General features: G+C 39.7%; 1 protein-coding gene across 12 annotated transcripts in view; it reads left to right on the top strand.

Moving 5' to 3' along the window:
• The window catches only part of MAST4 (microtubule associated serine/threonine kinase family member 4), a 618,855-nt gene that overhangs the window by 565,450 nt on the left and 37,343 nt on the right, over nt 1-16,062 (top strand). For all 12 annotated transcript variants that reach the window (XM_042233730.2, XM_042233728.2, XM_042233727.2 and 9 more), the window contains 5 exons: nt 2,179-2,264; nt 9,686-9,894; nt 11,594-11,732; nt 13,202-13,334; nt 14,301-14,466. In XM_042233730.2, coding sequence (XP_042089664.1) covers nt 2,179-2,264; nt 9,686-9,894; nt 11,594-11,732; nt 13,202-13,334; nt 14,301-14,466 — 733 coding nt within the window. The remainder of the gene's footprint in view (nt 1-2,178; nt 2,265-9,685; nt 9,895-11,593; nt 11,733-13,201; nt 13,335-14,300; nt 14,467-16,062) is intronic.

Raw genomic sequence — 16,062 nt, 5'->3', positions numbered from 1 at the left:
CACGTTAAAACTCTCCAGCTCTGCTTAAAACTGGACACAGACCTCCTTGCAGTTCATCTGTGTCAAATCATTTCTTTCGAAGAATAGTGGGAAGTTGTGGTGCTGTAGAGGAAAGGTGTGTGTGTTGTGGTGTGGGGGGGGGGGGTGGGGACAAGTAGAAAGGAGATGACCCTAGTAGTTATAGCGGGAAGAAAGTCACACTGATCGCAGTGCAGGAAATAGATGGGGTGAAGGGAGCAGGCAGGGGGCACCCTGGGGAAGCCATGTAAAAGGCTGCAGCAGTGGCACTGGTGAGAGGTCCTCGTGCTGATGCCATCTTTCCTATTTGTGATCAGGGGAAGAGGAACCAGGATGGGCCACCCCCAAGTGTCAGGGGTGGTGAGGAGAGAGGGGCAGCTGTGTAGCCTGGGGGATGGAAAGCCCAGACTCTGGAATCAGGTTGCTAGATTTCAAGCCTGCCTTCACTTCTCACTAGCTGTGGGAATCTCTCTATACCTCAGTTTCCTCATCTATAAAATATATATGAAAAATTAACTGAGGTAGTCTGTGTGAAATAGTTAGGACAGCATCATGTTGTGAATGCTAAATAAAGGCAACTTTTAAATTAGTTTCATTATAACTGCCAGAATTTTGAATGCACTAAAGCTGAAGTTCCTTTGAGCCATCTAGCAGGCAGTTGTGTGTAAGGTGCGGGATCTTCCAGCCCTCAAAGGGAGAGTTTCTGAAGGATGGTCTAGGTGGCTTAGGGAGTCATTCATGGGAGTAGGCTCCAGTACTCTTGCCTGGAAACTCCCATGGAAGGAGGAGCCTGGTGAGCTGCAGTCCATGGGGTCACTGCGAGTCGGACACGACTGAGCGACTTCACTTTCATGCATTGGAGAAGGAAAGGGCAACCCACTCCAGCGTTCTTGCCAGGAGAATCCCAGGGACGGTGGAGCCTGTTGGGCTGCTGTCTGTGGGGTCACAGAGAGTCCAACACAACTGAAGTGACTTAGCAGCAGCAGCACGGGAGTAGGTGAGGAAGAATTAATGAGACAAGAGATTGGTTCAGGGTCTTTGCAGCCCGAGCTGTGGAGAGCAGTCAGAGTAGGGTGGCTGAACAAGTAAGTGGTCCCAGCCTTGGATTATGTTTCCTGAGGTAGAGTGCTGGCAGGGATGAGTAGACCCAGGTCCTGTGGCCAGAGGCCAGGGAGAAGTAGAGAAGGGAGCTGTTTGAGATGAGGAGGCCAGGTAGGGCCGGACCAGGTTGTTTGGTGAGCTGTCTGTGTAGATGCTGAAGTCATCCTGGATGGTGAGAGAACCCCGGGTTGAGGAAGGTGGGGAGGTCAGTCTAAGTCTTCCAAGGATGGTGGGCAGGAGGTCAGCGGGTACCATCTCTGAGTGGGACAGGATTCCTCAGAGTCATGGAGGTTCTTCCAAAATTATGAGGAGGGGATTCTGGTCTCTGCAGAGGAAGCAAAATGACTGTTAACTCCCTCTCAGTGCGAAGATATATGGAGCGTGAGACGATTTTGTAGAAAAACAAAACACTGTTTATTCTTTGAGCTGAACTTTTAAAAGGGCTGTCTTTTTGAAAATTGGTATCTAAACCATGGTAAGACTTACAGTGAATGGAAGTAAAGAAAGACAGGCATGCTCTTCTTGGCCATCCCAGTCATTGCCAGCTACCTTCTCCAGACAGGAAAGGTTGCCATAGGAGTGAAATAGACATGCTTTGGGTCAGGGGCAGAGAAGTCACATGATCCACTAGCCTGCATAGAGCCACTCCAGCCCATTCTATTCTGATTGACTAAAAACAGAATTAAGCTTTGGCATTTTGGACTTAACATCTTAAAACTTTAAGATGACTTTAAAGACTTTAACAGACTAGGATGAGGTTCACCTGAATACTTTACAGAGGTGAATTAAAATCAGAAATTTTCAAAACCTTGGTGCCTCTGTCTCCCGGAAGTGAGGTTCACTTCGGTGACACTGAACCACTGTCCTGAGGAACAGTTCATCAGCGCTGCTCTGGAAGGCTGATCTTTAAAGTTGTCCGCCAGGTTCCTTTGGCTGTAACACTAAACTTTAACATATTAAACAAGAGAGCATCTAATTCAGATATTAGTTATTTTGCTGCTAAAATCATTTTCTTAAATTCTGCGCTATTTTTTTTAACATCTATATTTTGTCTCCAAGAGCTCTAATGCTTCCCTGAAACTTCGAAGGAAACCTCGGGAAAGTGATTTTGAAACGATTAAATTGATCAGCAACGGAGCCTATGGGTGAGTAATTCAAGAAAACTATTGTGTTTTAACACACCTAAGAAATATATTCTTCACATTGATCTTATGCCAAATAGATATTGTTGGGGACTTTAGTTTTCAGATCACTGCTCCTTCATTAATGGGTATAAGGTGAAGCCCAAATCATTTTTCATTGGATACCTCATCAGAAAATATTTCCAGTGACATGGGTGGGAATTATTGTAGAGAGTTGGAGAGAAAGACTTTAGAAAGCAAAAATTTCTAAAGTAAGGGAACATTTTTGCATATGTCTGTTTCTGTGTAGATATATAGATACAGATACACATCTGGCTGTATATTTGTGTATATATATATATATTTGAATACATATAAATTCATTTATAGCATTTCTTCTTGAGAATTAGCCAATATTTCCTGCCTGACCAGCAGTCAGCATTGGAAGAGAAGAACTTAAATAAGAAGGCTGATTGAAAATATAAAGTAATACAATTCTTTGTCTTTCTGTTACACCAGATTTTTTTTTTTCAATTGGCCTGTATGCTATAGTCTGATCATATTAGTGGTGCCCCTTCCTTGACTCAGTTTTATAGACACAGAGTTTCTTTCTCATGGCATAAGGTCAATACTGACAAGATCCTTCTTGAGTTTCTAATAATTTGGAAGGATAATTCATACACAAACTGTGTCCTGATCCACTTTAGACAGCCCAGAACTCTAGTTTAATTAAGTATTAATCTCAATTCCATCTGTAGGTGGAGGGCAATAAACCATCCCTAGACATTTATTGCCATTTATCACACACACGAGCAGATGAGATAGAAACGATTTTTGTTATGCCACAAGGGATGTTTCTTCTTACAATTTTTTTCACCTCTAATATTTTCCACACCATTAACTTAGTGAAGAACTTAAATATTTGTGAGTTCTTTCTGTGCTCCACTGATTTGTTTCCAGGATTATGTCAAATGGCATACTTCCTGATATGGCTTATAAATGCTTTCTGATGTTTGTTGTTGTTGTTGTTTTTTGCACTGTTTTATTTTTTTCAAGGACCTCACTGAAACTCTTCTGCCTAAGAAGATCGTTTTTAGCGTGTAGTTGTTTGTGGGTTTTGTTTATATATTGTTGGTTTTTAGTCCATTTTCATTCTGGGGATCCTCTGAGGATTTCTTCTTTAATTAGAAAGAAGACTGAACTTTGATTTAAGGGATCTGTGGGTATGAGCACTGCTTGATTTTATTGGAAGTGAAATTCTGGCATAGGATTGTCGGTGAAGCACGTTTATAAAATTTGAGCAAATATCTTAGCTATATATGGAGTTCTAATTGGTTGAGTAAACTCATTTATAGTGCAATTAAACCACTGTATAGTAAATGAGGTATATCACACTTTGGGGAATGGTTGGGAATATACAAGAAGTTAAACAAGCTGTGAATCCGTAAACACCCAGGACACGGGCCAAGTCATTAATGGGCTTACAAGCTGCCTGCGGGAGCCTCTGCTGATCAGCCAAAACTTTTTTTTCTCTTTTACTTTTCTCCAAGTTAATCTCTCACTATGTTTCTGACAGATTTCCTCTAAGATTTAATTATTTTGAACTTAAAGTTTGAATCGAGCCACACCCATTGGCCCACCCGATCAGGATGCTATGGTGGGCTTCTGTGAACTGGCTGAACAGATGGATCCCTTGTGGGCCATGAATTGAAGCTGTTCAAGGCTCTCTTGGGCATCCCTGTAGCCGAATCCCCTGCTCACATCAGTGACCTGTTCTTTAACTTTCAAAAACTGGTTATGCTGGAAACTAACCCTTTCCTTAGAGAGAGCTGTAACAGGTCAGGACTTTCTCAACATCCCTACTTAGTGACAGTTCATGGCAGGAAGGGGCTTCCCTGTTGGCTCAGATGGTAAAGAATCTGCCTGCAATACAGGAGACCCGGGTTCGGTCCCTAGGTCAGGAAGATCCCCCGGAGAAGAGAATGGCTACCCATTGCAGTATTCCTGCCTGGAGAATCCAATGGACAGAGGAGCCTGGCGGGCTACGGTCCATGGGGTCGGAAAGAGTCAGACAAGACTGAGCGACTAACGCTTTCACTTTCACATGGCCTGAAGCATTTTACCAATTTGATAAGCACTGAATTTCCTTCCCTGTTAGCAGGTTTCGGATCCCTCCCTGGAAGCTGAAACTTCCTTCAAGCCAAACTTAGCACTTTGTAGGAAGTGAACACCTACTGTGTGCCAGGCATTGGACTAGTCTCTTTATATATGTCCTCTTCTCACAAGACCCTTTGAGGTGTTGATGTGGGGAAAGAGGCTTCCAGGCCTGGTCACACATATACTGACTTCAAGCAGAGTTCTTGTCTCCTTTATATTTTGTTTATAACTTTTAGTCATCTCAATTGGGGTATAGAAATCCTTCTTCCATTGAGTACATCCACCAAGATTTTGTTTTTATTTATTTATTTTTAAATATTTTTGGCCACGAGGCTTGTGAGAGCCTAGTTCCTTGACCAGGAATCAAACCCCGGGCCCTTGGCAGTAAGGGCATAAAGTCTTAATCACTGGACGGCCGGGAAATTCCCTCCACGTAGATTTTTAGATAACAATTTTGAGTGTTTTCTAAGTGAAAGAATAAAACTAATCTAAAATTTTTTAAAGTAAGTAAACTGAAAAATAAAATAAAATAAGTATACTGGATCTGAGAGGCACAGCTCTTCTCCACTTCACATTCCTTTCTTGCCTTGCTGCCCTTTCTTTTTTTCACCCTCAAAAGGCAGTGTCATTTACCTGAGAGACCAGGTGTGCAAGCTGACAGATGCCCCCTCTTGATAGCTTTTCCTCTCAGCGTCTGGACAACACATGCGCTCTCCTTCCCACGTGAGGCTCTGCCCACGGGGATTCGTGTATCAGGCTCTCAGATTCATGAGTAATTGTATATGCATGAGACATTCACACTCCCCGTAGGACTGGTTCATTCTGCTCTAGATCCTGCCTGCTTCCCATTCTGCTCCTCCCCGCCCCCACCTCAGTTCTGCTTGAGTGGAGTGATGCTTGGCTCAGCGGGTTGCCCCTCCCGACACATCACCTCCCATCCTTGAGGCTTCCTGTTTCACAGAGGGGTCAGTATAGGAAAAGAGACACAGAGGCCTTTTCAAAGAAAGCAACCCTCGGGGACAGAAAGCAGAGAAATGGGAGCCAAATCAGTTCAGCCTAGTTTTATAACTAGACTTGGGCGGTGTGCAACTCGGCCTCGCAGTGTTAGATGTCTGTCTGTCCCACTGCTGTTTGTCTCTATTTCTCTCTCTCTTTCAGCCTCTCCCTCCCTCCCTCTCTCTCTCTCCTCTCTCTCTCTGCTGACTTGAGTAGATTTTGAACACTGACTTACAGGAAGGGAGGAAAGGAGTATGTAAGAGTACACTTACTACTAAAAAAACAAATTTCAGCATTAGAAATAATATTCCCAAAGCAGTACCGAAATGTAAGAACACAAACAAAACAAGCCCAGCTGCAGGGGGTTCTAATTAAGTCTAAGCTGACTTTTGCAACTTGAACGAGATATGTTTGTCCTGAGGAAATGGTATCTCAGGCTACCTATAGGATTAATTTCAACTGAAATTAATTTCAATTAATTCCTGAGGATTACCTGATTGTTTTAAATAAAATCGCAAGGGGAAGCAGAAAATCAAATCAAATTTTACGAACTGAAAATCTGAGGACAAAGATTGAAGGCCTTTATTAACACTGTACCTAGTGTAAGTGCTGATCAAATGGAGCCTGAGGCTTCTTTCTCTTTTGTTCTTTCATAAAGTCATGTGCAATCCTATTCTTTTTTCCTTCACTTCCTGTTGTCTTCACACATACTGAATTTTTTTGCAGTTATTTATGTAAGAAATGGTAGTGCTTGGTTGAATATCAAAATGGTGACCTAGGGGATTCCCTGGCAGTCCAGTGGTTAGAGTTCTGTGCTTCCATAGCAGAGGGTATGAGTTCAATCCCTGGTCAGGGAACTAAGATCCCTCATGCCTTGTGGCATGGCCAAAAAAGAAAAGAAAGATGTAACAGGGGAAAAAAATGGCAACCTACTGATAGTCTAAAAGTAATATTCTCAATGTCATAGGTCTGGAGATCCTAGCACTAAACCTACTTAATATTAAACACTGAAAGAAGAGATAGTAACTGAACTGTACTCCAGTTGACTCTCAAGAATGGGCAAGTGCTTATATAAAGATACTGGCTTTTTCTTTTTAACATTTTCAGTTCTGAGACTTATTTTAAGAAGCAGATTTTGTATCGCAGAAATCCCTCTTCATGACAACGTCTGCCAATGCTTGTCTCATATCTAAGCTGAGGCCAAGTTCTTGTCTGTGCTCCCTTTGAGTATGTCTGTTCTATCAGCTTCTGATTAGGAGAAGCTCAAGTGTTTTTGAATCTTTTGTTCTACTCTATCCAATTAGTAATCGGAAAAAGGGGGGAATTGGTCAAAGTGTTTGATTCAGAAAGAATGAGTTAAGTTGGTTAATGAAAAAGTTAGTCAAAGTAGGAAATCGCCAAAAAATGATATGTACTTTAAACATTTTAACTTAAATATATGTAAATTGATCAGTCTTTGTAAGACCTTTATAAGACAGCTAATATAAACCTTAGTTACATAGTCATTCTTTGGTATTACCTCCCTTGGATACTAAAATCCACAGATGCTCAAGTCTCTTAAATAAAATGGCGTCCTCTCGTATAGTTTAAATCGCCTGTAGACTGCTTATAATACCTAATACAATGTAGTGAAGGTCGCTCAGTTGGGTCTCTTTGCAACGCTGTGGAACAGTCTATGGAATTCTCCAGGCCAGAATACTGGAGTGGGTAGCCATCCCCTTCTCCAGGGGATCTTCCCAACCCAGGGATCGAACCCAAGTCTCCCACATTGCAGGCAGATTCTTTACCAGCTGAGCCACCAGGGAAGCCCAATACAATGTGAATGCTTGGTAAATAGTTGTCAGTGTAGCAAATTCAAGTTTTGCTTTATCGAGTTCCTGGAATTTTTTTTAATGTTTTCAGTCCTCAGTTGGTTGAGTCTAAGGATATACAGAATACAGGGATACATAGCGCTGACTGTTTTATGTTGTTTGTTTCCCATCTTTAGCTTCTTTATAGGTGAAGCAAAAACTGAAATCAATCTGTGTCTAGATTTGTATCATTTTCTTAACATTTAGAATCTTTTCACTTTACTGGATTGATGGGAATTTAATTAGTTACTCACATTTATCAGTACTTTCCCAAGCATTCCATTTTTCTTATACACAAGGATGTTTTCTTTTTTCACACTCACTTTCCATCAGTTTAAATATTTGTTTAACTTAGTCAGTTATGGTATCAAGCCTAGTGAGGAGAACAGGTGTAGAAATAAACCCAGCTGGTGGAAGCCCAAGTGTCTGGGCATCCTGAAGAGGACACCAAGCCCACATGGAAAGTAGGGAGCACCCAGCTGGCCAGCCCCTATGCCAATTTATTGTACAGTGGAAATAGGAACCCCAGGCTATTCCTCCAGTTGGCTGTGTGGAGTATGGCTCAGACAGCTTGTGTGATTTTGTGAGTCAAGGGAAAATATGGATATAATGAGAAGACAAAGATGTACACATTTGATAGAAAGATGAATTCCTAGTTGAGCACTGAAGAGGAAGATGTGAATGTTTATTAAATTGAGATTGAATATACTTAAGATTTACATCAGTGGATCACTCTGACATTTTGGTTCAGCAGGCATATAGGGTGTCCTAGTCCCCTTTGTGTTCATTTTTTCAGGGACAATGAAAATCACAAGTGGGAAATCTCAGGTAACCCTTTGTTTAGGAAGCATCCTACTGGGTAGAGTTGACTGTGACTGATAGCGTCTTAGGTAAATTATTCCTTTGTTTATCATTGGCGTTTGTTTCAGGACAGCCTCATATAACCTATTACACACTTCTAATGATGATGGCTCCTTAGGTAAATTATTAAGTATTTGCACATTGCCTCACCTGAGTTCAGACCTGTTCTCCCTCAATAATGAGATAAGTGAGGAGTAACTGACGAGAAAAGGAGCCTGTCCAAGACATTCTCCTTGTTGCTCATTATTTCCAGCTGGGGTTTGAAGGATCCTCCTGATTACTTGTTTTCTGTACATCATTTGAAGCTCCAAGGAGTCCGTTGTCTTTTCTCAGACAGAACTGGTTCTGTAGAGTATTTGAGTGAGGCATCTGGCAGAAATTCAATGCAACCTGCTCATTTTAGGGTAAAGTTGCTGGGCACCTCACCTGTGGGTCAGATGCACCAGAAATGCCGTATACTCTGGACCCCTTTTCAGTTGAGAAATGCATTTCCTGTTGAAACAGGCACAGGTGTAACTCATGCTGAGGTCTGTAGTGAAGAAATATGCTTCTCTTTGTAGCAGGGTGGGCGGCCCCCTATGACATGCTTCATATTTATCTAGAAATGTATGTGTGTATGCTAAGTCACTTCAGTCATGTCCAATTCTTTGCAACCCTAAGGACTATAGCCTGCCAGGCTCCTCTGTCCACGGGATTCTCCAGGCAAGAGTACTGGAGTGGGTTGCCATGCCGTTCTCCAAGGGATCTTCCCAGCCCAGAGATTGAACCGGCATCTCTTCTGTCCCCTGCATTGGCAGGCGGGTTCTTTACCATTAGCGCCACCTGAGAAGCCCTATGAAAGCTGCTGCTGCTGCTGCTGCTAAGTCGCTTCAGTCGTGTCCAACTCTGTGCGACCCCAGAGACGGCAGCCCACCAGGCTCTGCTGTCCCTGGGACTCTCCAGGCAAGAACACTGGAGTGGGTTGCCATTTCCTTCTCCAGTATGAAAGCTAATGTGAAGTAAATTACTCTCAAGTTGGAAGTCAGCTACATTAAGAAGCTGTAATCTATGGTCTCTCTTTTTTTTTTTTTTTTTTATGGTCTCTTTTTGTAGATCTCATGTGTATCATATAGAAAATTATGGCTTTAGTCAGTTGTGAAAAAATGCCTAATAGATATCTAATGCTAGAAAGCCTTTAGCTCAGAATATGGATGTCCTTTTTTTGTTGTTTTTCTGTTCTAACTTATATATTGGATTTTGTTCTATTTATGAAAAAACTGAAAACAACAGCTAGCTATTGGAAAATAGGTCACTCTGGAGACTGTCCATATCCTTCAGCAGTGAAATGAATTTGATGTCTTATGTGTGACCTGTAACCTTTATTGAAACGATAAAAAAAAAAAAAAAAATCAATCTAGCCAAAGGACTTTGACCTGAAATTGAATGTTGATAGTTGCCAGCATAGCTAATGTGGGCTGAATCCCAGCTGTCATGTGAACTTTAAAAAAAAAAAAGTGGATGATCACATCCACCTACATGGCTTGTTGTACCCAGAAACATCCCCTCTTCCTTTGAACCCCAACTCCTTGTGCTCCTTTTCAGGGCAGTCTATTTCGTTCGGCACAAGGAATCCCGGCAGAGGTTTGCCATGAAGAAGATTAATAAGCAGAACCTCATCCTCCGCAACCAGATCCAGCAGGCCTTTGTGGAGCGGGATATCCTGACTTTTGCAGAAAACCCTTTTGTTGTCAGCATGTATTGCTCCTTTGAGACCAGGCGCCACTTGTGCATGGTCATGGAATATGTGGAAGGTGACTATCTTTGTGTGGCTGATGTTTTCTGTACTTGTGCTTGACAGTGGTTGTATCCACAGAGGAACCAAGGCTGGGCAATGAGATGGCTCTATTCCCAGTCATTATCTTCTGATAATTGCCTGTAAAGTGCCAGCTCTATTATAACAAAGGGAAAATTAGTGCTATTTGAAAAAAAGGTTGTTTTCCTTTTTAAATAGCCTTTCATCCTGAGTACCTCCTCTCAATTGGTCATTAAAGTTAGAATATAGGTGATGGGATTTTTCCTACTTATTTTTATCACGTATCATAAAATCATTCATTACAGTGGATCCTCTTAAGGAATGTATTAAAAATATGTCCTTTTCATTCTATAGTATGAAATTGAGTCAGAAGAAAGATACATTCAAGAAAATTTAACTTCTAAAAAAAAGTACCAATAAACTTATTTACAAAAGCGAAATATGCTCCCAGACATAGAAAACAAATTTCAGGTTTTCAAAGGGAAAGGGGGAGGGGGAATAATTTAGGACTATGGGGTTAACAGATACACACCACTATATATAAAATAGATAACAAGGATTTAGTGTATAGCACATGGAACTGTATTCAATATCTTTTAATAACCTATCAATGGAAAGAATCAGAAGCTATACACCTGAAGCTAACAACATTATAAATCAACTATAGTTTAATTTCAAACAGCTTATTTTTCTTTTGGAAGTTCACGGTCTTTTAAATGCTCCAAGAAATGTTATTTCCATCAATTTTACATGAATTGTTTGAGTGTTTCAGTAGCCATGACTTATTAACATAAACAAAACTATAAAATGAATAGGTAAGCAAGGGCCAAAACAGTTTCCAAAGCATCTGATTTAAGCCCTTGTAATTATTTGAACAGAATCCCAAAACTTTACAATTTGAAGAAATATTAAATAGCATTTTCATTTTGCAGATGAATGAACTGAAACCCAAGTTTCACTAGATATTTAGTGGTAGATACAAGATGAAAACATAACTTGTATGACTTCTACCCAGTGTTCTTTTCACCACACCAGTACTTTATTAACTTTTGCTGTGGTTATTTTAACAACAATCATTAATGTTTATCACGTTTAATATGTGTTGACAGCATCATGAATTCTTTACATAGATTACTTCATTTAATCCTCATAATAAAAGGGATGATGTTATTCATATCCTGACATAGCAGACAAAAGGACCAAGACCAGTTTACCTAAGATGTCCCCACCTATAAGAATCAAAGCTGGAATTTGCACTCAGGCAGCCTGATTCCAGAATCCATGTTTTAAAATGGTTTATTATATATTTTTTAATTAATTTATATATTTTAATTGGAGGCTAATTACTTTACAATATTGTAGTGGTTTTTGCCATACATTGACATGAATCAGCCATGGGTTTTATTGTACTTTAAACTGTCACACTGTTCCTAAAACACATCATTAGTTCTTCAACTTTTTGTTTCACTTCAGGTCAAATCTGCTCCCTCGTGAACAGTGCTTCTTAAATAGAAGTCTGTATTTTCTTCACAGTACATCTGAAGTAGAAACATGATTACCTAACACAGTCTCCACTTAGGAGCATGATGGATTTTGTGGTTAGAGGCCATTCTGTTTTGAAATTCTGCAGTCTAAACTGGTGGTCTTTAATCCCAGCTGATATAGTACTTGCTAAGTCTTTTTCTTGTGTTTTATAGGGGGTGACTGCGCTACCTTAATGAAGAACATGGGTCCTCTCCCCGTTGATATGGCCAGGATGTACTTTGCTGAGACGGTCCTGGCCTTGGAATATCTACATAATTATGGAATTGTACATAGGGATTTGAAACCAGACAAGTATGTACACTGATTCAATATGTCTATTTTTCACATAATATAAATTTTTGTCTTTTTTTTTTTAATTGGTTTTGCCATACATTGACATGACTCCACCATGGGTGTACATGCGTTCCCAAACATGAACCCCCTCCCACCTCCCCTCCCCATAACATCTCTCTGGGTTATCACCGTGCACCAGCCCCAAGCATGCTGTATCCTGCGTCGGACATAGACTGGCGAAATTTTTGTCTTTAAAAAATGTTTTCTTTGAATGCTGCTTTGCACATTTTAAAATTCTCCCATAATGTTCTCCAAAGTTATTTTTAGCAGAATTTATAATTTTTGCATAATTTTTTTAAAGGCTATGATGTTTATAATGATAGCTTATAAGAAGCAAATAAAAGAATATAAAGCCAGGGTTAATTTATTTTTTTTTAAGTTTTTTATTATGTAAATAATAAGTACATAGGATGCCATGAGTTGTTTTCTGGATAGTTTCTGCATTTAGAATCATATTTAGATAATTCTTTTTTCCTCCAAGATGATATTCTTGTAGAATCTATTCTGTTTTATTCATAATTTATTATTTAATTTTTAATCTATGTGGAGTTCATTTTGTTGTCTGATTTGAGATACAGACACACTGTTTTCCCACCAAAGTCTAGGTATCCTTCTTGACACCATTTATTAAAATGTTTCATGCTTTCTCCACTAATTTGAGATGCCTCTAGAAGTAGTTCTTCAGTGTGCTGAAAACTTTATGATAAAATTAACTTATGCTCATTCCAGAAGATTTGGAAAGTACAAAAAAAATATTCATTCACAAAATTACCAAACACAACTATTAGAATTTCAGCATATATCCTTCCAATAGCTTTATTTTTTAGACTCCTCTTTTAATTTTTTAAATTAGCCACTTAAAATGAAAAAAAAAATTTAAACTCTAAATTCATAAAGCTTTCAAATGTGCATTCTTTGCATGTATATGAGATGTAGGTCTTGTCCTTAGTGAGTAGAAACTTAAGTTTGAGCCAGAAGTTAAAATCTGAAACAATACTATGTTTTTCTTCCAAGTTCTTTATCTTATTTGAATCACAGATTGGTAGCTTATCTTAGTTGCTGATGTGTAACATAGCATTATCGGTAGCCCTTTCTCAGTTATTTTTTTAATTCTGAAAATGCAAAGGCGTCAGAGTTCCATACTTGAATTTTTCTGAGTTGTAAGTGATGCTGTATGTAGATGCTCCAGGGAAGACGAGCAGGTCCCAGTCTCCAGCCCTCCGTTGTGGATTACACTCAGCTGCCAGATATACATTAATATATTTAACATCTTTGTGTGACTTCATCTCTTTGCAGGCTGGATTTTATAATAAGATTGATACCTCTATACTACATAGTCTTAAAAACTGTCAGTGGAAGGGAGAAGAGTAAAAACAAAACAATGAGCTTCCAAGGAGCATTGTCATACATGTTCTTCTGCTTCACAGTTTGTTGGTCACCTCCATGGGGCACATAAAGCTGACAGATTTTGGATTATCCAAGGTGGGACTCATGAGCATGACTACCAATCTTTACGAGGGTCATATTGAGAAGGATGCCCGAGAGTTCCTGGACAAGCAGGTAAGGTCGCATGCTGCTCAGTCCTAGTAAGTGTTGGTCCCGTGGTCGGGTCTGACTCTTTGCGACCCCATGGACTGTGGCCCACCTGGCTTCTCTGTCCATGGGATTCTCCAGGCAGGAATACTGGAGTGGGTTATCATTTCTAATACAAAGTACAGCATTGCCAGTGAGATTCAGAACCAAAACTTGCCTAGGCTGTCTTCGTATTAGCGCTGGGGCTTTAGATGTCTTGATAAGCCTTACATTTAATAAAGTGCAAATTGCTCCCATTTTTCTCCCAGGACCTCTTTGAACTATAGGTCCCTCCACATTCCTCCCCAGCATTATGCTCTATTAGTAAGACGAACGATGTAATTGCTCACAAGTGAGAGTGTGAGAGAGACAAATGGAAAACTGTTTTTGTAAGGAATTCAAGAGTCTCAGTAGAGTCCTCATGAAGCTCATGATACGTCGTACAATCACGGGTGCTAAACTCCGAGCCATGGACCATTTCTCTTTAAGCACGCCTCATTACCATGTGCCCACAATCTGTTCATTGTATAGTTACTTAAGGTGAACATGTCTCAACCGTCAGGCTTTTATGAAGTAACCAGGATGTGAATATATTTCGGTTGTATAAATACTAAAACTCTCTGAGAGTGACAGATGAAAAAAAGTGCAGTATTATTTTGAATTTCAGGGATTACAAATGTTTTTGCAAAGTAAGTAAAGCTATTCAAATTTGAAAGTAGAAATTACACACAGTCCTCTGTTAAAGCAGCATTTTAAGCTTTGCCTTTTTTTGGTATTTAAGTAATTCATTGCCTTTGGTATGATAGATAATGATTGCGAATCGCTGGTCTTAAGTTCTTTGTCCATGGGGTTGAGCAGGTGCACTCTAGGCAAAATAATTGATATTGAGCCATCTTGCTCATTTTAATTTGTGTCTAATATTCCAGTTATTCTAATATTGCAATCATCTTTTAGGTCTGTGGCACACCTGAATACATTGCACCAGAAGTGATTCTGAGGCAGGGCTACGGGAAGCCAGTGGACTGGTGGGCCATGGGGATTATCCTCTATGAATTTCTGGTTGGATGCGTGCCATTCTTTGGGGACACTCCAGAAGAGCTATTTGGACAAGTCATCAGTGGTAAATATTGTCAGGAGTTATCTCTAGGCTACCGTTGGGAAGCAGCTTTTTAATGTAATGCTGGGGAGTATTACTGTTTTTACTACTAAATTGTTAACCTTTATCAAATGGTTTAGCCAACAAATTAAAAGAACTCACTCATCATAGCATGAAACTGACTTTCACAAACTCAACGGAGCCATTTGTGTTGGAAATTGATCTGAAGAAGTTTTGTTAACATGGAATTTAGTACTAGCGATGTAACTGATTTTTATGGCATGCTTTATCTGCAAAAGAAATTGGTGTGGGATTTGCAAATGATTTCACTGCTGTCCAGTGTTCCTTTCCATAATAGGAGAGTTGCACCAGGGAAGAAAAGGTTAATGTGGATAACATTTGCATAAATAGGGAAAATGGCTATTGGCACAGTGAAGAAATTAGCAAAAATGTAATAAACCCTAAAACAAATGTCTACCAAATAATAAATAATGAGAATGGGGAGGAAGCAAATTTAATCCACAGATTGTTAATGATTTCATTGGTAGTTGTTATGGTGTAATGTTATTTCTTAACAGCTGTTCATCTTTCATTTAAATTCAATAACCTTTAGATCTTAACCTGCAAGCTGACCCTAACTATTGTTATGTGGCTTGTGGAAAAACTAAATGATAATTAAATAGGCCTATTACTACCCTACCTGCTGTTTTTATAAATGTTCCTGAAGCAGAGATCAGAAAGGCCTCTCTTACTCTAAGTTTGTTAGTCATCACTCACATCTTCACCCACCTCTGGTCCCTTCTGGACTGTACTTAGAAGGCCCAACGGTGGAAATAGGGGCATAATTCTTTTGGTATAAGGAGCCTTTTAATCACAGCATTATTTTCTGTCAGTGACTTTGCAAGCCAGGCATCTTTGTAAACTTGAACAAAGTAGATTTGTGAGTTGCCTGCAGTGTATAACCCTTTTATACAATATCTGAGCTCTTTATGGATTTATAACTAGACTGTCTTCTGATATACCAAAGCCTGAGTGGCAAGAGGAATCAACTGTTTAATTAACACAAGCAGCAAATGCTGGCTTTGTTTTCTCAATGCCTTGCGGCTCAGATGCATATTCATGTTTTATTTTCCAAATCAGATTTAAACTGCAGGAGAGGAAGCTAGAGGCAGGCACACACAAAAATAACTCATGTTTTTATTGCATTTCCATACACACTGGCATGCCCACCTATCTTCAGGCCAACTCCTTGAGAATGTAGAACCTATTCTAATATTTATGGCAGATTTTAAATACTTCCATTACTACTATTTCTTTGGGTTCTTTTCTTCTTCTTCTTCAGTCTTAGCATTTTAACCTTTTCTTTGTCTCTGGAGATAGTTATTTTCACAAAATTATTTTTCACTCCTCAAAGCAGAAGAACTCTAGAGCTGTGGCCAGATTCTCAGTTAAGTAGGATAGTAGAAGAGAAAATCTGATTCCCCATGATCCCTGGGTGGGTGATTGCGTTAAACATAGGAGTTTAGAGTTTCCACTATATTGAGGCCTCTTAATATCGCGAGGACTAAATTGCAGTGTCAGTTCTACCAAAGAAAAATGAATCAAAAAGGTAAATGAGAG

Source organism: Ovis aries, chromosome 16 (assembly GCF_016772045.2).
Source record: "Ovis aries strain OAR_USU_Benz2616 breed Rambouillet chromosome 16, ARS-UI_Ramb_v3.0, whole genome shotgun sequence".
Lineage (NCBI taxonomy): Eukaryota > Metazoa > Chordata > Mammalia > Artiodactyla > Bovidae > Ovis > Ovis aries.
This window is presented reverse-complemented; position numbering and strand designations above follow the sequence as displayed.